Source organism: Excalfactoria chinensis, chromosome 26 (assembly GCF_039878825.1).
Source record: "Excalfactoria chinensis isolate bCotChi1 chromosome 26, bCotChi1.hap2, whole genome shotgun sequence".
In the NCBI taxonomy this organism is placed as follows: domain Eukaryota; kingdom Metazoa; phylum Chordata; class Aves; order Galliformes; family Phasianidae; genus Excalfactoria; species Excalfactoria chinensis.
The window spans coordinates 512,692-538,531 of record NC_092850.1 but is presented as its reverse complement, the minus strand read 5'-3'; the positions used below and the strand labels follow the sequence as shown (position 1 = coordinate 538,531).

General features: G+C 59.4%; 4 protein-coding genes across 10 annotated transcripts in view; all 4 read right to left on the bottom strand.

Moving 5' to 3' along the window:
- Window positions 1–4,752: 4,752 nt before the first annotated feature.
- On the bottom strand, window positions 4,753–10,899 carry CILP2 (cartilage intermediate layer protein 2). The gene is made up of 9 exons (XM_072357584.1): window positions 10,823–10,899; window positions 9,838–9,933; window positions 9,122–9,394; window positions 8,768–8,950; window positions 8,095–8,253; window positions 7,731–7,991; window positions 7,533–7,641; window positions 7,302–7,459; window positions 4,753–7,199 (listed from the first exon to the last, which is right to left on the bottom strand). Exons 1-9 carry the CDS (start codon window positions 10,881–10,883, stop codon window positions 4,807–4,809), a joined length of 3,693 nt encoding a protein of 1,230 aa, XP_072213685.1. The 5' UTR covers window positions 10,884–10,899; the 3' UTR covers window positions 4,753–4,806.
- A 777-nt stretch (window positions 10,900–11,676) lies between these two features.
- On the bottom strand, window positions 11,677–17,006 carry YJEFN3 (YjeF N-terminal domain containing 3). The gene is made up of 6 exons (XM_072357462.1): window positions 16,864–17,006; window positions 14,498–14,606; window positions 13,094–13,204; window positions 12,909–13,022; window positions 12,377–12,527; window positions 11,677–11,907 (listed from the first exon to the last, which is right to left on the bottom strand). Exons 1-6 carry the CDS (start codon window positions 16,908–16,910, stop codon window positions 11,693–11,695), a joined length of 747 nt encoding a protein of 248 aa, XP_072213563.1. The 5' UTR covers window positions 16,911–17,006; the 3' UTR covers window positions 11,677–11,692.
- Window positions 17,007–17,467: 461 nt separating this feature from the next.
- NDUFA13 (NADH:ubiquinone oxidoreductase subunit A13) lies at window positions 17,468–18,477 on the bottom strand. The gene is made up of 4 exons (XM_072357461.1): window positions 18,255–18,477; window positions 18,089–18,160; window positions 17,918–17,987; window positions 17,468–17,638 (listed from the first exon to the last, which is right to left on the bottom strand). The coding sequence occupies exons 1-4, from the start codon at window positions 18,425–18,427 to the stop codon at window positions 17,519–17,521; spliced, it is 435 nt and encodes a 144-aa protein (XP_072213562.1). The 5' UTR covers window positions 18,428–18,477; the 3' UTR covers window positions 17,468–17,518.
- Window positions 18,478–20,314: 1,837 nt separating this feature from the next.
- Window positions 20,315–25,840, bottom strand: part of GATAD2A (GATA zinc finger domain containing 2A) — a 41,678-nt gene continuing 36,152 nt past the window's right edge. For 6 of the 7 annotated variants that reach the window (XM_072357693.1, XM_072357695.1, XM_072357699.1 and 3 more), the window contains 2 exons: window positions 25,146–25,329; window positions 20,321–24,289 (listed from right to left, as the gene is read on the bottom strand). In XM_072357693.1, coding sequence (XP_072213794.1) covers window positions 24,159–24,289; window positions 25,146–25,329 — 315 coding nt within the window. In that variant the 3' untranslated portion in view covers window positions 20,321–24,158. Of the gene's footprint in view, window positions 24,290–25,145; window positions 25,330–25,840 lie in introns of all 7 variants that reach the window. The other variant, XM_072357698.1, reaches the window with a different exon arrangement.

The window sequence follows — 25,840 nt, the reverse complement described above, 5'->3', positions numbered from 1 at the left end:
GCAGCAGCAGGAGGGGATGGGGGGGTGGGAGGGGGAGGTCAGTGTCCTTCCCAGGGACAGCAAAACTGGATGGCATTGGGGTTTTCCATGGGGCTGACCTGTGCCCTGTATCTGGGGAGCCTGTGGGGAGGAGGGGGGAAGAGGTTGTCCCACCCCCATGTCCTTGGGGTGGGAGGTAGAGCTGAGGGCCGCATGGGAGAGTGGGAGTGGGTCAAAGCAGAGGGATATGGAGAAATCTGGTGTGTGATATTTGGGGTTTGGGTGAACCATGTGGGGTCTTTAAGGTACGGGGTAGTTGGGTTGTGGGGTAGTTGAGTAATCAGGGCATGGGGGTACTTGGGGTAACTGGGGTGTTGGGTGCTCAGGGTTGGGTGGTGGATATGGGATCTGCCACGTGGGATGTAGATATGCCCCGTTGGGTAATTGGATACAGGTTATGGGATGAGAGGTGTTGAATATGGGATGGGCAGTATGGGATGTTTGGATTGCATTGTACTGCATGCAGCTCTGCTCCCCTGGGCTGGCCCTGCCTTCCCACCAGGTGCTTCGAGCTGTGATATGGCATTGATGCTACCATGGGTTACTGGGTATGGGATGAGGGATGCAGGGTGTGAGAAGTGCCACGTGGGATGCAGATAGAACACGTGGATATGGGCTGTGGGGTGCTGGCTATGGGGTATGTGATGTGGATTATGAGGTGGTGGCTGTGGAATCCTGGATATGGGAGAAGAGATGTGGGGTTTGGGGATGTGGTTTGGTGGTGGTGATGGGCCAACAGCTGGACTGTGATCCCACATGGGGTGGTTTCTATAGGGCTGGGAACATGAGACCCCTCTCAGTGCCCTCCCATTGGCACCCAGCAGCCCTATGGATGCTCTACCCCCTCATCCCCCCCCCTTCCCTGCAAAACCCAGTTCATGTTTTTCTGCCTCTGATTCACCCGATTAAAAAAACCCCAAAACAACAACAACAAAATGAAGCCAAACTGTGGCGCTGAGATGAAAAAACACCCAACTATGCACCAAACTTTGGAGCTCTGAGTCAGATTTCTGCCATCTGGAGGAGCAAAGAGCCCTGGCAGAGCTCTGAGCTGTCGGCACAAGGGCCCTCAATGCGATGCCGTTGTTATTTATGGGATCCTGAGGGTGAGGAAAGGCCAAAAGGTTCAAAAATAACCCGAGGACGAGGATGGATGCGTTTTCCAGCAGCGGCCCATAGGGAGCAATGGGAGATGGGAGTGTAACGCCTCACACCGGTCTGAAGAGTCACTGCGGGTGGAATGAGGGCAGATCTGGGGGGTGGGGATGAGTTTCAAGTCGGGATCGATCCAGAAGCTGTTTTCTCACCTTGCACCTTCGGTCACAATTTCGGGTCACGATCCCCCAATGCTTTTCACCCACACTTGGGATTGATGGCCCCGTTTGTAGGTTGGGGGGGGGGGCACAGAGGGCTGTGGTTGTACCCCGACTCTTTGGGATGGGTTACAAGGGCTGCTTTCCTTGCTGCTCACTGCATGTTTTCCTCCTGCTCCGGCAGCGCCGCATCTCTTGGCCAGACGGACAGGAATTCTCCAGCTGGAGCTGCCATGGGTGGGGACGGAGCTGGCACTTCCCATATCCCATATTGACACCCCCCGGGGATGCTATGGGGGCAGAACAGCCCCACATTGCCTTCTCCCCCCCACCTACAAGGGCATGACCCCCATAAGGACCAAGCGTGGCATAAGGAGAGGAGCTGCTGGGATGCGTGGAACGCATTTGGGGCTGCAAAGAGCACAATGGGGGGGGGAAACATGGGGCTGTGCCCCCCCCCCAGAGGGAGCAGTGAGGGGCCGAGAGCAGCGTGCAGCTCCTGCTGTTCCCTGCTGCTTTCATCCCTTGCCTTGTGTGTTCCTTCACAGCCTGGAACGTGGCTTTCTCTCCTATTTCGGGCTGGAGTTTTTGGCCGCCATCTATTTGTTATTTCAGTTTAGGCTCCCTCATTATATTTTCCATTATTTAAAAAGAAAGAGGAAAAAAAAAAGAAAAAGAAAAAGAATAAAAAATAACCACCCCACCAAATCCAGAAGCTGAGGAGCTGCTTCCCAAGTCACATTCCAGCCCACGGCTCCGCTCAGTGCAACCTCTGCTCACTGCCAGCACTTGGATGTGCTTGGGGGCACCCATGGGTGCTGCACCTATAGGGGATGGGGGGTGAGAAGCATTGGGTGTCCCCCAGACAGGGACAGCATTGTGCCACGTCAGCCCCATCCTTCCCAAAATAGGGCACTTCTGACCTCAGAACCATCACTTTGCAGCAAAGCTTCCCACCCCCCCAGGCTCTCCATCCCTCTCCAATGCAGCACCTTGTGTCCCCCACCTCCCCCCCCCCCAGCACCCCGGAACAGCCCCAGGTAGGAGCTGTGGTCCTCAGCTGTGCTCTGCCCCACACCACAGTAATGGAGGGGCTTGGGGTAACGGGGGGGGGGGTATTTTGTTACCCCCGGGGCGGGCGGAGGGTGAGGTGAAGGAGCAGCCGGGATGGGTGTGAGGACACAAGGGGGTCTCGGGAGGGTTTGGCCGCAGCCCCCAGCCCAGCCCTGACCCCGGGAGGGATTCCAGAGCTCGGGAATGCGGGGTTGGGCCGCACACCCAGCACGGACCTCCCGTAGCCGTCCCCTCTATGACGGTGGTGATGGTGGGGGGGGAAGCCCTGAACACCCCTCATCGTAGATCAATCCCGATCCCCAGCGCCGGGAGGAGCCTGAGAGCGGTGCGGGGATGAAGCGGTGCGGGTGGTGGCAGAGGAGCATCCAGGAGCCCCCCCAGCCCCCGCTCGCAGCAGGACGTAAACCAGCAGCTTTTAGGGCAGACTCGGACCCGCTGTAGGAATTGCCACGAGCCGCCCAAACATCTTTTCTCCCCCCCCCTTTTTTTTTTGCCTGCTTTCCTTTTGCCATTTTTCATCCCCTTTCGTCACACATCGCAGCTGGAGGCGCTTTTCCTCAGCCCCGAGGCAGCAGCTGCCCCCGTCCGAGCCGAGCAGACGGCAGCAATCAATCCCACCCGCTGCCACTTCGTCCCCATCCCACAACGGCAGCGTCCCCCCCCCCCCCCATAGCCCCCTCCTCAACCTCGGCTGCGAGGACGTGGCTCTGCCCCCCCCCCCCCCTTTGTGAGCAGTGCAGGGGATGGGGTTCACATCTCTGCCTTTTTGGGGGGGGGGCACACGGGGACGCAGCGCTCCCCCCGCAGCAGCATCCGACGCGTCCGCGGCATTTCCCCTCCGGGCGGAGCGGCGGGGCCGGCTTTTGGCTGCCGAAGAGCCCAAGGGTGGTTTTGGCACAGCCCCCCCCCCCTTCCTCCCCGCTCCCCCCCAACGTCCCCCCGGGTGCTCCGTCCCCTTTGATCTCGCCAGCGGTAGCATCCAGAGGCAGGAGGAAAAAATGCTTCTGTGCGGCCAAAGCGTGTTTTAAAAGGGAAACATTGTCCCGCGAGCAGGAGGGGATGTTTTGGCCCCGCAGACGGAGCTGTTCCATTACAGCATCCCCCGGGCGGGGCGGGGGCGCGGGGCTGCTGCTCGCCAAGGGGTCCACGTGCTGGGGGACGACCCGCACGATCTCCCTCCTCTCCCCCCCCTCCATCCGCGTCCTGCACGCCGCCTGACCCCGTGCCAGCGGTGCCCCGGCACATCGGGGCTGGATGCGCTGGGGACGGGGCTGCCACGTCCCCCAGTTGTGGGGCTGGTCGAGGATCCCCCCCCCCCTCGCAGCGCTGCTCGGCAGCCAGCAGCCTGCAGCCGACCCAAGGCAAACAGCAGCCGCCGTGCTGCTGTGCTGCCGGACGGGGGGGGGGAACCATTAGGCCAACCCTACTTGGGGACAGAGATGGGACCCCCGGCCAATTGTGTGCACTGTGTGTGTGTGGGGGGGGTGATGGGGATGTCCATGTTTGCCCCCCAGCTCTGGGCACCCCCAAGGAATCCCAGCAGCCACGCGGGTGTAAACACAACCGTATATTTTGTAATAAATAATGTACAATCCTTCAGTCCTGCCCTCGCCCCCCCCCCCCCACCCCCCATCGTGCGCTGCCCAGCCCTTCGGGGGGGAGGGGGGGGGTTATGGGGGGGGTCGGAAGAAGCGATTTGGGTTTCTCTTGGGAGAATGGAATGTGGGACGAAACACGTGCCCGAGGTCAAACATCGGGGTAGGGGGGGTCCGGGCTGGGTGCAGGAGCAGCGCAGTGCTGGGGGGGAGGGGGGGGGGAAAGGCTGTGGGGGCTGAGGCCGGTGCCCCTGTCACACTGCCCGCACCCAGGCAGGTGCAGGAGAGAGAAAAGAGCTTTTCAATCAAACCCTTGTGGGTTTCACCCCCCCCCCCCCCCCCAAAGAAACTCCACATTTCCTCACCCACCCCAGCGGCTGCAGCACCCAGCCAGCACCGAAGCTGCCTTCAGCCCCTTGAGATGGCACACGAGACCCCATCCCCATCGATCCCTTTCCCCTGTTTGCATTCACCCCCGAGGATTTTCTCTTTATTTTTAAATAACCCCCGAAAGGGCCACGTCTTATGGCCGGGGGGAGCACCACGAGCTGCCCCGCGTGGGGCTGGGGGCGAGGGAAGGGGACAGCACCGGGGGTCGGTCGGTCGGGAGGCATCTCCTTGCCTTCCCATTGGAAAGATGTCCCTGGGCAAAGGGGGGGGGGGACCACCCCCATCGGACGCGTCCCCTTGCCTCTCAGCGTCCCCCCCATCCCACCCCCGTCGGTCGTTATAAATGAGCACGGGTATAAGCAAGGGGAGAGGAGCGGGATGCGGCGCTTCGGCTCTCACTGTTGCCCCGGGACGCGGCCCATTCTCCGCCGGCTGCCGGGGCTCCGGGGGGTGGGCGCGGGGCTCAAGGCTCGCACGCCGGAGGCGAAGTCCAGCACTTCGGGGGGAGCCCGGCGCAGCTCCCCGGCTCCCATCTCACGCCGGATCTCATCCAGCGCTTCGGCCGGCGATGTCAGCAGGCGCTGGAAGAAGCTCTCGCGTCCCGCCGGCCGCTCCTGGCAGGTGAAGGTGACGGCCGTGCCCGTGTCCGACTTCATCTCCCTCGAGAAACCATCCGACGTACCATCAAAGCAGCGGCCGATGGCGATCTCCTTGGCCAGCCGCGGGTTCTGGTCCGTCACCGTGTAGATCCCGTAATTGTGCCCCAGCGGATCGACCGGCGCCAGCATGGTGAAGGCGGCCGTGTTGTTGTTATCGGCCACCGGCGGGTGCCGCGCCAGGTAATCCCGCAGCAGCCCATTGACTGCCGTGCGGCGGCAGCTGCCCTGCGGGATGACGGTCACCAGGGTGCGATCCACCAGGCTCTGGTCGTACAGCATCCCGCTGCACTTGAACTCCAGGCAAGCACCCGAGCTTCCATCCCTCATAGCATCCCGCACGCTGCGGGCGTCACGCAGCCCATAGAGCTGCCCTATGGTGCGGGGGTGGCTGCCGCCCACGTTGCGTGAGCGCACCATGTACTCCTGCGGCCCTTCGATGCGCACCTTGATGAAACAGGCACGGAACTCCTGTGGGTTGGGCCACCAGGACAGGTAATCTCCTGTCCAGGAGGTGAGGTCGCTCTCTTTGAAGGGCACCACGTTGTATTCGTACTTATCCACCTCCACGCGGTAGAAGCGGAAGTGGTTGGCGTTGACCGGCGCCTCCTCGCACTCCCTGAGGCTGCGGTAGGGGTAGATGGGCCCGTTGGTCTCGTCGATGTTATTGGGGTCAGGTTTGGCCACGTTGACCTGGAAGGCTGTTTTCTTGATGTCGGGGTCATCGTGGTCCAGCCGGCGGTAACCCAACTTGTTCAGGTAGGGCTGGGACACCCCAACGGCGTTGGGGTTGAGCTTGGGGCTGGAGGGCACGGCCTCGAGCTCCTCCCCACCCAGCGTGGCTGTGATGTATGCTGTGTAGGCATCGGGGCGACGGGCATCGCAGAAGGCGGGCAGGCAGGCGCCGTTGGGGCCGGTGACCACGCTGTCAAAGCGACCCCATGCCCGTGGGTTGGAAGGGAAGCCGGGTTTGGGCTCCAGGTTGATGAGGCTGATGACCACCCCTTCCAGCTGCTCATAGGGGTTGAACTTCTCGTTGCTGTAGGCCCTGACCTTGACGAAACAACGGCGATCCTCCGGCACGTCCAGGTTGAAGAGCCGCCTCTCGCGGATCTCCATGTTCCCCACGAGGAAGGTCCTCTCCTCCCTCCTCCCACGTCGCTCCTTGGTCGGTCGAAGGACGCCCTCCTCCTCCCACAGCCCAGTCTCAGGGTTCAGGGACCACAGCTTCATCTTCCGCAGGTGTTCAGCCATCCAGATCTGCCCCGCATCCATCCTCACCTCCACCGGCCCCGTCTGCAGCGCTGTGCCCGAATCCCCATCCCGAAAGTCCACGGCAAACATGCCGTAGGTGCGCAGGGGCACGATCTCCCCATCAGCATTGGCAAAGCTGAGGTCGCTGGAGGCGGCACGAGCCGTGGCCACGTCCCTGGGATCCAGGAAGGTGACGCTGGCTTTGACGGTGCCATTGAAGACCTCCCCAGAGGGGTGGAGGAAGGCTCCGGCGGGGATGATGAGCTCAGCAATGGGCTCCTGGCCGCTCGCCTCGCCCAGCGGGATGGCATTGATCTGCCCAGCATCCAGCTCCACCGCCTCCTTCTTCCTCATCATCTTCACCTCTTGGTACACTGCACCGCCGCGCCTGTCGAAGGGCAGCACCTTGATGGCATCCACCAGGCGCTGCTGCCGGTCCACGAAGCGTGCCACCAAGCGCTGCGTGTCGGGAGGCACCTCGATGGTGAAGGAGCCCTGGAAGCCAGTGAATCCAATCTTCTTCTTCCCCAAGAAGATCTGCCCGAAGCGCAGCGGCTCTCCGGTGTCGGCTGCCGTCACCCGTCCCTGCACCAGGACACGGGGCTGTGCGCAAGGCCCGCAGCCGCACTTGGACACCACCTTGATGGGGAGGATGGACCCACCGCAGCGGATCTCCCTCATCTCCATGCGCCGCACTCCACAGCAGCGCCGAGCGCCGGCCCCACACCGCTGCCTATCAGCCAGGCTGCCAGCACACGGCGTGGATGGGCAGTGCCCCACATCGTAGTAGCGGGACCCACCGGCGTCCTGTTGGCACTCAGCGGGCAGCTCAACCAGGCTGGGCTCTGGTGCTGCTTTGCAGCTCTGCTGGCCCTGGGCTGGAGGAGAGGGCAGAGAGGGGTTTTAAGGCTCCTGTTCTAGAGAGATCCCGTGCTCCCAGCACTGTGCCCCTGCCCCACAGAGACCCCATCCCCGCTCACCCAGCACTGTGAGCTGTGCCGGTGCAGATCGGATGGCTCCGGCCTCGGTGCTGGCCTTGCAGTGGTAGGTGCCTGCTTGCCCAGCTGTCAGCGCCCGCAGCACCAGGCGGCTGCTGTACTGGTGTGATTTCCTGTCCAGCAGCGTCCCGTTGTGATACCTGCAGGGAAAGGGGATGCAGTGAGTGGGGATGCAGCGGATGCTCCATATTCCCTCTGCCCGCATCCACTCACCAGTAGTACTTCTTGGGCACGGGTGTCCCCGAGGCTTTGCAGCAGAAGGTCACCTCCTGCCCAGCCATCCGCACCTTCGGCGTGGGGTGCAGCACCATGTAGGGCTTCTCTGCAGGGGAAGGACCGGAGGGTGCAGCTGTGAAGCCCTCCCTGCTCCCCTCATCCCTCCATGGTACATCCATGGGGCTCCGTGCTCACCCAACTTCTGCAGCACGATGTGTGCCACCAACAGTCCGGAGCCGTTGGATACAACAGGTGCCAATCCTGGAGCAAATCCATCCCGGTGGGCGCTGACGTTTGCACCGACGTTCACACACAGCTCAGACGCACGAAATGCCCCACGTGTGTCACTGTGTGCCAGCAACGTCGGCGGGCGTCCCTCCAGGTAGACGCGAGCACCGGGAAGTGCTGAACCAGCAGCGGAGACGACAGTGCCCTGCAGGGTGTGCTCGGGGCAGGCTGCGGGATGGCACGGCGCTGAGAGCTCACGGCCACCGGCACCGGCTCGGCCAAGCCGAGGGGAGGACGGGGATCGGCGTCCCTCCGTCCCCAGGGCAGGTACCTGGGCAAGGCGTGGGGGGACACTGCTGCACCTCGGAGGGGTGTCCGGCGCACAGCAGCTTCCGTGCGTTCTGGCAGCTCCGCCGGCGGACACGCGTCCCGGTGCTGCCGCAGCTGCGGGAACAGGGTCCCCACGAGCCCCATTCCGTCCACATCGGCTCTGCAGGGAGACGGGGGAGCGTCGGGCAGCAGCACTGCCCACCCGCAGCACGGGGATGTCCCCAACCCACGAGGCCACGTGCGGCTGCCGTGCCCCGTGCAGCCCCCAGCTCGGACCCCCAACCCCCAGCCCGGCCCCCCGGCCCCTGCCAAGCTATTTTTATAAGCGCAGCGCTCTGTGATTGCCATTAAGCCGACGATGTGCTGGCGGGGGCACTGCGCCCGGGGCGGCCGCTGCACGGATGCGGCCCCTCAGGACGGCCCGTGACCCCGCGTGGGGCTCCGAGCCGGCTGGGGAAGGGGGGGGGGATGGAGGCGTGCAGGGAAGAGCAGAACCTTCACCAGCAGAGCCAGAACGGGAGACCGCAGCCCAGCGCCGACATTCCTGCGGCCGGGGAAGGGCCGCCGCTTGGCTCCGCCGCCGTCTCCTCCATCTCTTTAGGAACAGGAGGCGGCAGGTGGAGCCGTGGGATTGGGGTCGGGTCCGTGCGTGGGGAGGGGGGGGGGGTCTGTACCTGGGCAAGGGCCGGTGCTGCACGGCCGCCGCTCCACCGCCTTGCCCCTGCATTTGAGCTCCTTCAGCGCTGTCACCGCCTGAGCGTTGACGCAGCGGCGCCGGCGGCTCTGTGTCCCGCTGCTCCCGCAGGCGCTCCTCGAGCAGGGGCTCCAGGAGGACCAGTGAGACCAGTAGATGTGCTCTGGGGGGGGGGGAGGGGGCAGAAGGGGGTGACTGAGTGGAGGAGGCTCATGGGAACCCACCTCCCCGGGACCAACTCCACCAGCGCTTCTCCCTCGGGATGGTGCCGTCTGGGGACGATGGGCTCTGATCCCCCCCCGGACGTGCCGTCGGGGCCGGGGTCGGCACTCACCCAGCGGGCAGAGGAAGCGGATGTGGTAGTTGGAGCAGGTCTTGCCCTGCGGCTGCTCCTTGTTGACGCACCGAAAGCCCTTCTTGGGGCTGAAATGCACCACCTCGCCCACGTCCTGGGGCAGCTCCCACTCGGTGGTGCGCGCCTGGATGGCCACCGGCCGCGCGCAGACGCGTCCGCGGTAGTAGAAGCGGATGGCATCCAGGCTCTCGTAGTCGCCGTCCCCTCCAGGATGGTCGATGTTGAACCACGATGTCCATTCAGCCCCTCCGCCTGCATGGAGCCCCCCATGAGCGCACAGCCCCCGTCCTTGAGCGCACCGATGTGGCCCCGGCTGCCACCAGGGGTAAAGGAAAGGGCAGAGCCATCCCGGGGACGGCTCCGTGGGGACAAATGGGGGCTGCAATGGGAAGGATGAGCAGACACAAGCAGCGAGTGCTTGGGAAGCTTGGGGGTGGCCACCACATCCCTACTGCAAGGGGACAGTGCCACGGAAAAGTGTGACGTCCCCAAAGGGAGTGGGGCGGCACGGGGGGCACTGCACTGCACAGCCCCTTTGGATACTACAAGTAGAAGAGTCCCTGCACTGCCCTGGCTGTGGGTCCCCCATGGTGTGTTGTCCCCAGTGGCACAGTGTCCCCAATGGTTTGGTGTCCCTTGGATCCCCACGGTGTGGTGTCCCACTTGGGGACTGCTCTGTGGTTCCGTGGTCGTACCTGCTGTGTTGAGGTCGAGTTCCTCTGGGCTGGGAGCTTTCCAGGGCTTCCCTGGTGCATCGCTCTTGCCAGGCTCCGAGTCGTTCTCCATTGACTCTGTGGGGGATGCAGGATGAGAGCCCCCAACCCCGGCTCACCCCAACCCTGGGGCTGTCATTGAGCCACAGACACCGATGTCGTACTGTAAATCACATCCTCCTCCAGGCACGGAGCAGGTTGGGGGGGACGCGGGGTGGCAGTGGAGCAGAGGCTGCATGCTGGAAATGCTGCCCCCGGGGTGATGCTTCACTGAGGTTGTGCTACGACCAGCCCCCAGCAGGCAGAGCAGACAGCAGGAAATTGGGCTGTAGCACCGCAGCCTGGGGCTGGGTAAGCAGGAAAGCGGGCGGCACGGTGGGGATTCACTGCCCGATTCCCCCCTCCCCCCAACAAGGGGTCAGCTCAGGACATCCCCTCTTGCAGGAGCTGGGTGCAGTAATTGGGATTTCAGCCACGCAATGGACACCGAGCAGTGGGATGGATAAACGGATCTGTCTGCAGGACGATGACCAAGGGGGAGAGCTGATGAACCCAGAGCAGCTCGGGGAGGTGTGCGGTGAGCTGATGAGTGTGTCCCATGGGTGGCTGTCACTTCGGGCAGGACGCGGCCCCCAGGACCACAGGCACACGGTGGGTACCCCATGGAGAGCATCCCTCTGCCAGCTGCAATGCCACCCCCTCCACCCCCTCCTCCTCCGGGTAGGACGGAGCACCCCAATGGGGCATCACAGCCCTAAGCATCGCCGGCACATCCTGCTCTCAGGAGGGGCATTCCAGCAGCTGTCTGACATCTGGCCCTGCTGCACACCTGGGCGAGCCCCGAGGCTGCCATCCTGCCCAACACCACCCCCAGCCCCCAGCCCCGCGCTGCATCACGATGGGGAGCAGGAGGGGCTCTCCCAGCTGCGTCCCTGGGATGCCGCTACGAAGGCTGAGATCTCCTTACCTGCCGCCCCCGTGCAGCAAAAGGCGGCGAGAGCCAGGAGGGCCAGCAGCAGCCGCTCCATTGCTGCCCACGCACCTCTCCACCCGCGACTGCGAGCGCGGCCGCCCCGCAGGTCTATATAGGAGGGCTTTCCCCCTTGCGCCAGCAGACAGCAGAAATCGGATCCTGGCACTCAGGGCTGTCAGCTCCGCCGCGTTTGGCCCCGTGTCAGCAGGGAAACGGGAAGGATCCCTCCCCGTAGAGCCGGCCGCGCACTGCCACGCGCCGCTCCAACCCGGGAAACTTGAGGGCTTGTTTTGCAAAGCTGCTAAAATTGGATGCATTTGGGAATGCAGCTGGGAGGGAAGGGGAAAAATAGATGAAAAAAGGCCCTTCCTCTGAGCTCATGCGGTCGGGGTTGGGGTGCCAGCGCTCCCTGGCACTGCTGTGGATGGGCAAGGCCGGTGGGTGCCCACGCTGTGACCCGGGGCCACGTGTGCCACTGTCAGCTGAGACCATGAGCAACTCACTGCACCCACGGCCCCCAGCACCCCCCCAGGGTAGGAAGGGAACGCCCAGCAAAAGGCAGAGTGGGGGCGTCACCCCAAACCGTGGCCCCATCCCCAGGTCCTTCTGTTCCCCATATTCAGGCTCCTGGAAGTGGGACCTCTTGGATCACCCACATCATTCTGGGGCTGCAGGTGCCTTCTCCCCAGCAGTTGGCACAGGCTGCCTCATCATCATCCTCACCCTTCATCAAAACCCAGGGTTGCTTTAGCCCTGTACCAAGGGGCTGCACCCAAAGCGGTGCCACATTGGGGACAACACACCACGGGATACCAATGGGGCCCATAGAACCCACACAGACACCGAGCCAGCAGTCCCAGCTCTTTATTGGGGGGCACTCAGGGCCACCACACACTCAGTGCCCGGATATTCGGGTGGGTTGAGCTCAAACTTCTTCTGTACATCATAGGGCACGAAGCGGCCGGCCACAAAGTGCTGGCGGCCCAGGAAGCAACGGGCGCATTGCTTGGGGGCCATCAGCGACACCAGCACATCGGGGCTGATCCCACCACCGCTGCTGCCAGCCTCCACATCCCACCCTGCAATGGCACAGAGATGTGGGGAGGGGGTCCATGGGGTGGTGGATGTACAGGGATGGGGCTGATGGGGTCTATGGGGCATCCAGAAGCATCGTTGCCCTGCAGTGCCCCGGCTGCATCCTGGCACGGTGTGGGGTTGTGCTTGGTGGGGATTGACCAGCAGCTGTGCCCAGAGCTCCTGTTTGCTCCTCCAGCAGCAAGGGGGGGGGAAGGGAAGTGGGGGGGTGATGGCAATTCCAGGCCTGGCCACCAGACACCCGGGTGTTTGCAAATTACATCATGTCTCAGTTGGTTATTTGTTGGAGATGCCCTGAATGCATCCTCAGCCCGTCGGCAGCGCTCAGAGTGAACAGCAGGGATGCTGCCGAGCTGGGGGCAGTGAGGGCTCCCAAAGCTGTTCCCATCCCTCCTGCACTGGGGATAAAACCTTTCTTAGGGGCAGAAAAACCCACCCTGGGGGTCTCCATACCTGAGGGCACATCCAGGCTGACGATGGGGATGCGGACGTGTTTTAGGGTGGCAAGGATGCCAGCACAGGCCCCCCTGCCCTCACCCAGCTCCGCCTCAGCCCCCAGCACTGCATCCACCACCGCATTGTAGGCATCGTTGATCAGCTGCACCTGGGGGGGGGGGGACACACAGTTGGCAGAAGGGGGGTCCCCCAAGTTCCCCAGACCCCTCATCCACCCACCCACACAACCCCAGAGCATGGAGAAGCTGCCAATAGGGGCATCCCTTCTCCCTGCTGAATGGGATGTGCACAGCAATTGCAAAAGATCCCCCCACCGGGCAAAGGGAGAGGGACGTAATGCGGCCAGGACAGCGATTTGAGGTCACATTCCTCCTCCAAGGGAATCCAACAACAACAACAGCAGCAGCCCCAGAGCTGTGGGCAGGGCCAGCAGCAAGCGTGGATCTCACCCCCGTGGATGCTGGGGGAGATCAGCATCCTCGTCATGCCCTGAAGTGCATCAGTGGGGATGGTGGGTCGGGGGGCTCACCTCGGTGGGGAGATACGAGAGGAAGGGGATGTCCATCTTCTCACACTGAGTGGTGAAATCCCGGTACAAGGGATCCAGGGAACGTTTGGGGTAGAAGATGGTGGGCTCATAGTCCTGCACAGCAGAGTGGTGTTGGAGCCCAGGGAGGAGGAGGAGGAGGAAGAGGGGGAGGAAGAGATACCTACAAAGACACGCAGGTGCCGCGCACACACCAGCCCGATGGCCCCATTCTGTGCAGGGCCGCACACCACCAGCACCGTGGGCTGCTTCCGAGGGAGGGATGGCAGCGGGAAGGCCTGGGAGAGAGGAGCAGGGCATCACTGCATCACATGGGGCAGCACATGAAGGGCAGCAGGGCTTGGGGGGAACCCGCGCTGGGGATGTGATGCTGGGTGGCAGCAGGTGGGATGGAGCCAATGCCTACAATGGGATGGGGACAGCGATGCCAATAATGGGATGGGGAAGGTGCCTACGATGGTACATGGTGGGACAGGGCAGGTGCCCGCAGTGGGTCGGGGCTCCCCGCCAGCCTGCTGGGAGGCGGCCGCGCTCCACATACCAGCAGGCAGCAAAGGGAGGCTCTGTTTATCCATTGACAGATTTTTTCCTGCTCACGCAGCCTGGCTTCTGCTTCCATCCAAACCCCGGAGCCCCGCGAGGCACCGCCAGCCCGCAGCCGCTGGACAGACCCCGCTCACCCAGCCCTGGCCCTGCTGCAGTGTTTGGCTGCGGCCCCGGAGCTGAGCTTCCAGCTGCCTTGTGGCTCCCAGGAATGCAGCGGGGGGAGCCCAGGGAGGGGACGATGCTGGGGGTACCCCAGGGCTGGGGGCAGTGGGAGCTGCTCCCGTGTGATTCCCAGCCCCATAAGGAGGAGGAGGAGGAAGAGGAGGAGGAAGGTGCTCCCCATTATTTGGGATGCTGCAATGTGGGGCCGTGCCAACCTTGCCAACCACAGGATGCTGTTGAAGCTCCAACACCCAAATACTTCTGCTCCTCCAACTAAGTCTGTGCCCTGAAAGAAGGGGAGGGCAGAGAGCGGCCCAGACACCTCGAATGGAAAAGCTGAGCAGGGAGCAGAGCTTGCTGCCCTCACCAAGCACAAAGCTGCCCTTGATGCTGCACCTTCACTCAGCCACGCTGCCCTGAGCATCACTGCCTCCCCTTCCCCAGCACCAGCACTGAGCAGTGCCAATGCCGGGCACCTGGAGAAGGGCTCAGCTTCCCTTGCAGGGAATAAAAGGGCCCAGGTGAGCCCAATTCACCACAGGAGAAAGCATTAAACAGGATTGCAAAGAGCAGTGGCAAGAAGTAATAGAGAATGCAGCCCTGGGAATGGCGGGGATGGGGAGAGCAGCGCTGGGTTCTGTCCCTCCCTGGGGCTGTTCCCTGGGCCCGAGGTGAAACCAAGGGATGGGATGGGATGGGATGGGATGGGATGGGGTGGGATGGGGTGGGATGGGGTGGGATGGGGTGGGATGGGGTGGGAAGGGATGGGATGGGAAGGGATGGGATGGGGGTTGCAGAGCAGCCAGCAGTGAAGCCCCCCCCCCCATAATAAAGGGGGTCCTCATCCCCGCTGCCCGCCTCACCTTGGTGACGGCCATGGCACAGGCGTGTCCCCAGATCTCGATCAGCTGCTGCCGCCCGAAGCGGTAATCCTCCAGCAGCTCCTTCTCAATGGCCTCTGCCTCCGCTTTGCTGCAGGGCAGCGGGCAGCGGTGAGACCCCCCCCCTTATAAAACCCCACTGAATCCCCAGCCAAGCGGGGCACCACAGAGGGAACATCGGCACCATTTTGGGCCACGGGGTGCTCGTGGCTTGAGGGGGGAGTTGGGACAGGCTGAGCAAAGCCAGCGCGGGGCTCAGGCACGCGCAGCACGGGGTCGTGGTTGCCTTTCGTGCGAGGCACGGCCCTGGCAGCAGCCCCGGGCTGAAGGATTGGGCTGTTATATAAAGCTGAACAATGCTGTGGTTGTTCATCCGCTGCCGAGTTCGGGAGCTGGCAGGGCTGGGAGCTTCAGAATTGGACAATAATTGCTCACATCTGTTGGCTCACCTGCGCCGCGGATGGGAACAACATGTGCCGTTTCCAATCCGCTGCCGTTGCTTTTGTTATTGAAGGGACAGGGAAATCTGAGCCCTGGGAGAACCGACGTTGGCTCCAGGGCTGCGGGGTGAGATCCCATGGAGAGCCAGCACTGTGATGTGCCAACACCTCTGGGTGCTGTGGGATGGATGGGGAGACCCGGAGCTGTGGGGTGGGTCTGCAATGGGACACGGAGCAGTGATGCTGGGTTGTGCATCACCCACACCTTGAGTGGTCACAGCTTTGGGAGGGGACATCGGTGTGATGCTGCCATCCCTGAGAGCTGCAGGGGGACAGGAGGGGACTCTGCTGGGCATTTGGTGCTGGAGACCTCACACCACCCAGGCTGACCCCACAGACCTCACAGCCACCCCCCTGGATGTCTGACAAGACCCCATAGACCCTACAGGCGTGGTCATTCTGGCAGACCCCATCCCCACCAACCCTAACAGACCCCATTGACCCACACCCCCAGGGTGCTGGTTGAGCCCATAGACACCTACCCCCCAGAATTCCTTCAGACCTCATAAGTCCTCAGTGCCCCGTCCATCCTGTCCTACCCTCAACTCATCTCACCCTGCCCTGTCCCATCCCATCCCATCCCATCCCATCCCATCCCATCCCATCCCATCCCATCCCATCCCATCCCATCCCATCCCATCCCATCCCATCCCATCCCCAATCCTTTGGTGCCCTCTAGTGAGCCCCAGCCCATCCCCATCCCCACAGCGTGGTGGTGCTGCGGGCAAACTGGGGGTCACAGGGACAAACCCAGCCCGGGGATCCCCCCCTCCCCACCCCACGTTGGCAGCAGCAGCCCCCGGGGGTTGGCCCCACCGCAGCTGTGTTGGCGCTCATTGAACAGAAGGCGAAGTTCTGACAAAAATCCGCTCTTTGGATCCAGGGGAGAACATTACCCATAATTGCTGCTGGCAAAGCACCCTGGGCCCCGGCCCAGGCTCGGTCCCAATGCTTTGGCACTGTCCCTGCGGTGGGGACACACGGGGATCCGCATCCCTGGCTCACAGCCTGCCCGGGGAGCAGCGGCCCCGCACTCACGTCCCCTCCAGCTGTGGGCTTTTTGCTCCATGTTTGCCATAGGAACGGGGCAGAGCAGGATGCAGGTGCTGCTCAGATCCCAGCTCGGGACCGGCAGAGCCCAGTAAGGCCCGGTACCACCCGCTGGTACCCCAGGACCTCAGGACCCCACCGGGAGGAGAAGGAGAGAGAGGTGAGAACAAAGCAGAGCAGCCCCAGGCATCACCTCCTGCCCACACTCCAGCTCCAGCAGCCCTCCTCAGCCAGTGGGGAATGAGCTGAGCCCCACAGGGCACCGGCTGCACCCTGGGGCTCCGCTCCCTTCATCTGCCTCCCCCTCCATGTCCCGCATTGATACTTCAGCTCCACGTGCATCTCCACCCCCACTTTGTGCCCCTCTCCCGTCCCTCTGCAGGTCTCCCTCAGCCCTCACTCCCCACCCCGGGGCTGTTGCTGCTGGAGCCGTCCCCGCTGCAGCCATGGAGACCCGGGATGCGGTTGCTTTGGCAACAGCGGCTATTTGGGTACCAGCCCCCTCCGCCCCCATGGATCCCAGGGCTGGGGAGTGAGGAGCCGGGCTGGGACCACCCCGGGGGACACATGTGAGGGCTCCACACCCCCAACCAGAGAGGAGCAGCACGGGGGTCCGCTCCCACTGCTGGGACCCAGAGACCCTCCAAGCATCACCCAAGTGGGTCCAGAGCATCAGAGTCCCCCCAGCTCCCCTTCACATCCTGCAGGACCACGCCGGGCAGGACAAGGTGCAGGTCATGGGCACAGTGGGACCCCCACAGCCTCCCCCGAGGCTCCCGAGGTCGATGTGGGGCTCACCTGAGGTAGCGCGGGGGCTCCCGAGATGGACCGGGACCGGAGCTCATGGTGGGCAACAACCGGGATGGGAAGAGCAGGTTGAGCCCTGAGGGAGCAGTGGCCGCAATGGTCCCCACGGCGCTGTGTGGTGCCGCCCGGTGGGAGGCGGCTCTGATTGCCCCCGCCCCACCACGGCTCCCCCCCCCCTGCCACCACCACGAGCAGCCCTCACTCCCTCTGTCCACTGCAGAAACACCGCAGGCAATGCTGGAAGCAGCAGGAGTGGCCCGGCCCTCCCAGAGCCTTCCTTCTTCCTCCAAGCACCAGAACCCAGACGCTGCACGAGGGGTGAACTCAGAGACCTCCAAACCCCAACAACTGTGACACCAAGTGATCCCACTGTGAGCACAGACAGCGCTCAGCCCCCAATGTGAGCGCTCAGCCCCACCGGGCACTTGGGGGCAATGGCAGCTCCTCACAGCTCTTCTCCTGCTCCCACCATGAGCCCCAGAAACAAAGAGATGGGCAGCACCCCAACCCCACCCAGCACTGCTGCAGCCTCATGATGCTGCTGGGTGCCCCAGCAGGCTTCCAAGCAGGGAGAAAGGAGTGCAGCACACAGAGCTCACCGTGTACCCACACAGGTTTAATACTGAGCCCCCCATAGAGCTGCCCATCAGACATAGTACTGCAGCCCAAACTTCTCGTTGTCCATCTCAGCAGCTGGACGCAGGTAATAGAGCTCATCCAGCGTCGGGGGCACCCAGCGGTCGGTGTGGAACAGGGACTCGCCAACCTGATGGGGGGGGGGGGGGCAAAAAGCACTGGAGGGGGCAGCTGGGGATGGCAATGGGTTCAGCTCAGGGCTGAGATTGTATGAGGAGGAAAATGGGTCTCCTCATTGCAGCTCCAGCAGAGCAGCCCCCACCCAACAGGACCTTCCCATAGGGACCCACAGTGAGGGGCAGGCTGTGGGTCCTTCTGGGGGTCCCAAACCCACGGCCTTCCCCTCCCTATGGGTCCCTATGGGACGGAGCCCAGCACGACCCTCACCCACAAGCCCCCAAACCCAAACCTTCCAGCCGGGCACATCCTTCATGATCTTGGCCTCCTCGTCCAGGTTCTGCCTCATGAGCCGCAGGGTTCTGCAGGGGGGGGGGGGATCCGTGCTGTGTTATGGGGGGGTTCCCCACACTGCAGCTGTACCCCATCTATAACGGGGGGCATCGTCCCCCTCCCCCCCTACCTGCGATCCGCCTCCGCCTGCAGCAGCGGCATCAAAGCGATGCGGGCCTCCAGGTCCTCGATCTGCAGCCGCCTGCGGGTCAACGCGGTGAGGGGAAGGAAGAGGGGAAGGGGGGAAAGGCCTGAAGGAAGATGGAGGTCTGGGGGGGGGGGGGCCGCGGTGTTACCTGCGCTCCCGGTTCCACTTGATGATGGTGTAGTACCCCAGCAGGAGGCTGCCGATACCCAGAGCGAAGAGGCTGTAACCTGAAAGGCCGCGGCGCGGGAGGTGCCGTTTGTAATCGATGGGGCCGTAACCGCCCGGTGGGGGCATGTCCTGCTTCACCTTCTGCGCCGCCATGTTGGCTGGCCGGCCGGCCGCCGCGCTTGACGTCACTTCCGCCGCGCGATCAACCGGAAGAGCTCTATGGTAGCGGCGCTGCTCGAGAGCGCCCCCACCTCACGCACCTCCCGCGGCCTTAAAGGGGAAACGGCACCGTGGAGGAGTCGGTGGGCTCCCCCCACCCCCCCACCCCACTGACGCGATGCAGATCGAGGTCACCCCATCCCCCCCCGCTCCCTTAAGCCCTAATCGCGCCCTAATCCCGCGGCGGCCGTTAATGAGGGCAGATGGAGGCGGAGGGGCTCCCACGGCCTCGGCTCTGCCCCGCTCCGTGACGCCAAACGGGGCGGGTTGTTCCCACTGTCATCCAAAGGCTTTTCCTGCCCGCTCCGTGGGGTCCGTCGGATGGTAAGGAGGGCTGAGCCCCTGTGCGGCTTTTCGGTTCTATTGGTGAAGATCCACGTGGGTTCCATCTCCTCCATCATCCCCTTCCCATCCTCCGGTGTGGGCTGGGCAATGATGGGGATCCATAAAGCACCTGGAATCCATTATCACCATCAGTGACACCACTACAACCACCATTGACACCATCATCAACAGCACTACTGCCACCACTGGCACATCACTGCCATCATCGACACCAGCACCACAACCATCCATGACATCATCACCACCACCATCATGACACCACCATGACCACCATCAATGACATCACCATCATTAGTGACACCACCATGACCACCCCCATCATCACTAATACCACCATGATCACCATCACAACCTACCACCACTATCACTGACACCATCATGACCACCATCAATGACATCATCACCATCACTGACACCACCATCATCAACTGATACTGCCATGACCACAATCAATGACATCACCATCATCACTGACACCATGACCACCCCCATCATCACTAATACCACCATGACCATCATCACAACCACCACCAATGACATCATCACCATCACTGACACCACCATCATTAACTGATACTGCCATGACCACCACCACCATGACACCATCACAACCATCAATGACATCACCATCACTGACACCAACACGACCACCAACACCATCACTGACACCATCACCACCATCAATGACATCACCACGACCACCCCCATCATCACTAAACCACCATGACCACCATCATGACCACCATCAATGACATCATCACCATCACTGACACCACCATCATTAACTGATACTGCCATGACCACCACCACGACCACCATCAATGGTATCACCACCACCACCATCATGACACCACCATGACCACCATCAATAACATCACCATCATCACTGATACCACCACCATCACTAATACCATCATGACCACCATCAATGACATCATCACCATCACCAACTGATACTGCCAAGACCACCACCACCACCATCACTGACACCACTGCAACCACCATCAATGATATCACCACCACCATCATGACACCACCATGACCACCATCAATAACATCACCATCATCACTGATACCACCACCACCATCATGACACCAACATAACCACCATCAATAACATCACCATGACCACCCCCATCATCACTAATACCACCATGACCACCATCATGACCACCATCAATGACATCATCATCATCATCACCGACACCACCATCACCAACTGATACTGCCATGACCACCACCATCATGATGCCACCATGACCACCATCAATTGACACCACCACCATCATTAATACCACCACCACTATCACTGACAACATGACCACCATCAATGACACCATCCCCATCACCATCACTGACACTACCATCATCACTGACACCATCACGACCAACCATCACCATCCCGACACCACCATGACCACCATCCCCCCCACCCCCCTGGTGCACCCCCAGACCCCCAATGAGAGCTGGACGCAGGAGTTTATCCACTTATTTATTATCACCCCAACACCAACCTTCCCCCTCACAACACAACGTGCAGTTACTGAGCTCAGGTTCTTCCTCCCTTGGGATGCTCGGGGTTCAGTGGGAACTTCATCTTCAGTTTTGATATAGATTGTTTGAACCAAAAGATTGAAGAGCCACAATAAACCCCAGTGACGAAACCAAACTTGGGCTGCTGAAACGTCCTTTTTGCATGACATAGATATATATCTATTATTAAAGAATGCCTTCTGTGCCCTCACCTTCTGCAAGGAGAAGGTGATGAAGGCTCTGAACACAGTGACACCCACTGGGCCTGCTCTGCTCACCCCCACATCCCACCCATCCCAATTCTTTGCTGCACTTGGGGCTATTTTCTTCTTAGGAAGCAAAACTAAAAGAGATGATGGCGAGGTCCAGCAATTGGGAGGCAAAAGAGTTCCTAAAGTGAGGACAAAAGGTGATGTATGGTAAAAGAAAGCAAAGCCACAAGGCTGACATCACTGGGAGGGCAGGTTGAACCCAGCATCTTCCTCAGCATCCCAGCAGGGACAGCACGTGTGGCTCAATGAGCACAGCCCCACAGAGCCACTGGGATGCCCCGAGTGCTGCATGGGCAATAAATTAAACTATAATAGAATTAATAATAAGAACGAACAAACAACAAAATTAACAGACCACGCGGCTCCCAGCTCACAACACACTGAGTTGTTGGATTGTTTGTTTGTTTGTTTCAAATGAAAATCAGGGTTTTTTTTTTTTATTTCACAAGATGCTAAAATCTAAGTACAACAAGTCATTGTCGTCATTACCGCATTATAAAATCTCGTAGTTGCAACGTCTCCAAGAAAGGTTAATATGGCTTGCGAGAACCAAAGCTGCTCTGAGCCTCTCCCCAGGAGAGGTGGAAGCTTCTGCAGCACCGTCCCCAGCTCATGCAGCACCGTGCAGCCAAGCAACGGCGGTCGGTCTTTGTTCAGAGCTCTCCCCATAGCTCTGTAGGGCCGGGAGCCCTTTGGTGGCGGTGGGAATCCAAGCACAGGGCAGGCAGCATCAAGGAGCAGAGCTTTGTTCTGCAGAGCTCCCCAGCAGCGTCACCTCGAGATGTAACGCCACCCAATGGGACATCCCCATGCAATCGAGCTCTTCTGCTTTTGCTTCTTTTCCCGCCCCCCTTGGAAGGGCGATGTGGATGGGGAGATGCCCACCCTGCAGCGCCATAACCCAGCCTTGCACAGTGCTGAGTGCTGAGCACAACACGCAGCTCTGGCCGTGCAGCAGGGTGCAGAGCTCGTGTTCTGCTGCAGCACCCAGCCGGGGCTTTGCAGTTAATGCAATAAATATAGAAGTGACCTGCAGCACTCCAAGAACCCACAGATTCAAAACGATGTCAGACCGGGTTTGGATGCCAGCAGTGATGGCTGGGCTGGATCTGTTGGTTACAAACCCCTCTGGAACAACGCCTGCCCCAATGGATAGAGCTGATGGAGCCCTCTGGCAACGTGAAAGCTCGTTGTGCTCCAGCATCATGAGGGAGCAGGGTTTGCAAGATGCTCCGTGCTCCCTGCTTTCAGTTCCGAGCTCTGTGCCATCACACTGAGCTCAGTGCTGGAACCCCACAGTGTGAGCCCGCTGTGCCCATCCAGGCACTGACATCGCTTTTAAGCCAGCTGCTTTTCATACTTCTGCCCCTCTTTCCACCCTCCTCTTTTCCAGCTCTGACACAAGGCAGACAGCAGACATCACCCCAGCTCCCCCCCACCACCACTGAGGCATCTCTATTTCAAACAGAGAGAGGTTTTGCCTTTTCTTTATAGACAAAAGCTCTCTCCCCAGGTCAGGTATCAGTTCTGGATGCGTTTTGGTGCTAAAGCAGGTTATGGGTCAGAAGAGAGAAAGGGGGAAAAAAGAAACCAAACAAACCCCCATAATACAAGAAAAGTCCACACGTGTAAAGAACTGAAAACAATTCTGTAATATTTCCAAGTGCAAAAATAAAATGCACTCCCATTTCTTTCTCTTCTCTCTCTTTTCCGCATCTCCACAACCCAAAATAACCCGGAATGAAAAGCAAAATGAACCCGACACAATGAATTCCTCTCGTGCCCGGTTCGCTCTTAATATATAAAACAAACAGAGGAGGAAGGGGAAGGTGGGGGGGGGAAAGGGGGGGAAAGAAAAGAACCAAAGTCAAATTGAAATCCTAGGGCTTTATACAGCAACAAAGACCATACTGCAAAACTAGGCTCTCTAGGCTACCCAACAGTTTCCAAAGTATCTAAATATTGATATTCACACAACAGAACAAGGAGGGGGGGGTTTAAAATGGACCGGTTCTCTTTGCCACTATGCAATAGTTAGATCTGTGTGGGGGGGGGAGGGGATGGCCCTGCACAGTGACTGCTTCAGAGTGAAGACCTACCAGCAGCTGCTAAGAAAATAAGGTTCAGCACAGAGGCTGAGCAGTACCTCCCCCCCCCCACCCCCACCCCCCTTTTTTATATATAGATATATAGATATATATATAATTTTGCAAATAATTCTCATCAGCACTACCTTCTAGCACTGATATGCAACGTTAAGGAAGTAAGGCATGTCTTTCTGCCGCTCGAAATCGGACGTCAATTTGGGAGAAGCAAAGGAGAAGAAAAGGAGAAGAAAGAAAAAATGACGAGGAGGAGACAAACCGGACCTGAGGGATCTGGGTTGAAACCTGTGGGAATCCCCGAAATATATTAAAACCACGTAGAAACCTGTCCTTAAAGCAGGGTTACCTAAAGCTCTATCAAAATGCAATACTGCAGCGGCTGGGGAGCGGGTCTGGAAGGGGGGGAGCAGCGGGCACAGTGTTTACCCCAGCCATGCCATGTCCCCCCCCCCCCCCCACCTCCATTCTGCTCCCTCTGCTTCTTGCCTTTCTGACTGAGTGCAGCTTCTGCAGCTCCTGGATTCGGAGTTCAAATTGCTCCAAACAACGATAAACCTCCAACAAAACAACAACAACAAAAAGAAGAATCCAAACCAGTTTCGCTCATTAAGTTCCTCTGGGAAGGTCTGAAAAGGCCCAAACTGCTCTTCACTGAATTAGAAAGATCGAACAAAAGGTGTTTTGTCTATGCAGTAAATTAGGTTTGTTTTTTAGACTACCAACAGTTCCGAGTCTATTCAAAACTGAATCCAACATAAGTGAGAGGCTCCTGCACCGGGGTCCCACCCACCAGCCAAGTTTTGGTGGTAGCCGGTCCCTTAGAAAACAACAGACTCAAGTGGAATTTCAGTTTGCGCTCGTTTATCATTAGCTCATCATCAGCGGATTCGGAAACATTATCATCTGCAGACTGCCTTCCTGGCTGAGGAGGGGCAGGGAAGAAAAGCAAACATGAACGCGGCTCACTATATGTGTCTGCAGGACCGGTGGAAGCTGCTCTCCCCCAAGCTGCCATCCGTGCTCTGTGGTTCCTGGTGAGGGTCCTCGACAAAGAAACCGAAGGCAGAGAGTCACTCAGTCCCTCCTCTTTGTGCTGGTGACAAAGAAAAATCCAAACTAAAAATATATAAAGCCCCAAAAAAATAAAGAATTCTTCCCCTTCCCTGACAGCCTTTATTATCAGTCAATCACAAGAATCTGATCACCAAAATGAGCTCGAGTCTTTCCCACCCACACGGTGTCATTTCTCATAGCGGGGACAGCAGCACTCGATGGGATGAGGAGTGGTCTTCTTGCATCCTATAAAGCCTGGGGCGTATCCAGCTGGGATTAAAGCAGATTCCACTGTCGTGTGGTATAAAAAAAGGATGGCAGAAACAGGAAAGTCTTCCTCTCGGGCGTTCCTCTGCATTATTTCCACGTGGCAGACTGTGGGATGGACCGTGGGGGGATCATATCCAGGAGATACTCGCGCTGGCGGTCTACTGCCGAGGAGGACTTGTGCACAGCTAAACTAGGGTTAACAAAGGGTAGAGCCCCACCTGAGGAGACACAAAAGGGAAGAGAGAATGAAGGTCACAGCGTGGTAAAACCAGTGGCAAATCAGCACCCGTTTAACCTGCACAAAAAGAACTGGAGTGGACCCACAGTGACTCTCGTGACACCTTCAAAGGTCTAAAAGCACCCGTTAAGGTTTTGTATCAGAAATGAAGACCTGAGCAGATCAGGGCTCTCCGAAGTGATAAATTAAGCTGTCGGGAGGAAAAATATATGAACCATTCAATACTGAGTATGAAAGTAGATCACAAGGGAGGTAATTGCTGCGCTGCTTTCTTCCTGGAGATCCTAATGATCACTTACAAAACAAACAGCTCTAAAGTCGGATTCTTACATACAGAAGAGATTAAATTAGAATTGAACTATCAATTTGCTCCAAACAACAGCTTTAGTCGGTTCAGATCCTGCAGAACACTGCGAGGATGTGCTGCAGCCTCACCTACAGCAAAACCATTCCTTTATTGAACGTGGTTTGATGTGAACAGACCAAACTCAGCTCTCAGGGATGCACAACCAAGCCCAGCAGTGTGGCACTGGCTGCACAGAGCCAATGAAGAGCAGTTGGATAGCACAGTTATAGCACAGTTATCCAGGCTGTTTACAACCCTGTAAAGCAGCACCTTTGGCTTGCTAGCACTTGAGTGCCTCCCTTGAGGAGCACAAAACTGCAGCAGAAACAAACACCACCACCCACACTGAGAGCACAGCTCAGGAACTGCCAGGCCTTCATGTAGAAGTGCCAAAGAGAAAGCATCCTTACCCAAGGAGCTACGGCTGTTGGATAAGAGTGAAGCAAATAAGCAGAAAGAAAAGAAACTCCAGGAAAAGAAAACAATCTACCTGTGTTGATGGAAGTCTTCTTCCAGGCGGCAGCGCTGCCCTTGCTGACAGGTCTCTCGGCATGCTTACCTGGCCTGCTCCCAAGTGCTGCTGCAGATGATGCATTCTGCAACTTGGGTGACTGGCTAAATGCATGCAACACTCCCCGCGGGGCTCCAGAGCCTCGAGACATCTGGCTAGAAGTCTGGAGAGAGAGCAGACAGTCAGACAGGCGCAGTGAGTGTCCCCTCCTTCACCTACCAGAGCCCTGAGCAACATTTACTGCCTAACTCTCTCTTTTCTCAGCTTCCTCTGCCAAGCCCAGAATGAGCTATTAGTTCCAGGGCTGAAAACCTCTAAGCTGTCTCTAAATAAGAACAAGAAATCAGTTTTGTGCTTCTGAAAGCACCTGTACGAAGGCAGAAAGATGTGCTGTGTAAGCATCTCTAACACCAGCAATGCCATCTCCTCCGTCTAAAGGACCAGTGCCTTGATTATTTCAACTCAAAGCAGCACTCAAGCCGTCTCCTCCCAGCTGAGAGGTGGTGTGAGATGCAGTCTCCACCACGGACGATGGATGCCTGTTACCTTGAAGCTTCACAACCATCACCACACGCTCCTGGCTCAGCCACACTCTCTACCTGAGGTACATTTATTCCCATGTGTTTAGCACTGGAGCAAGCTTGTTTTCCTTTGGTACAAGCCTAAAGAAATGG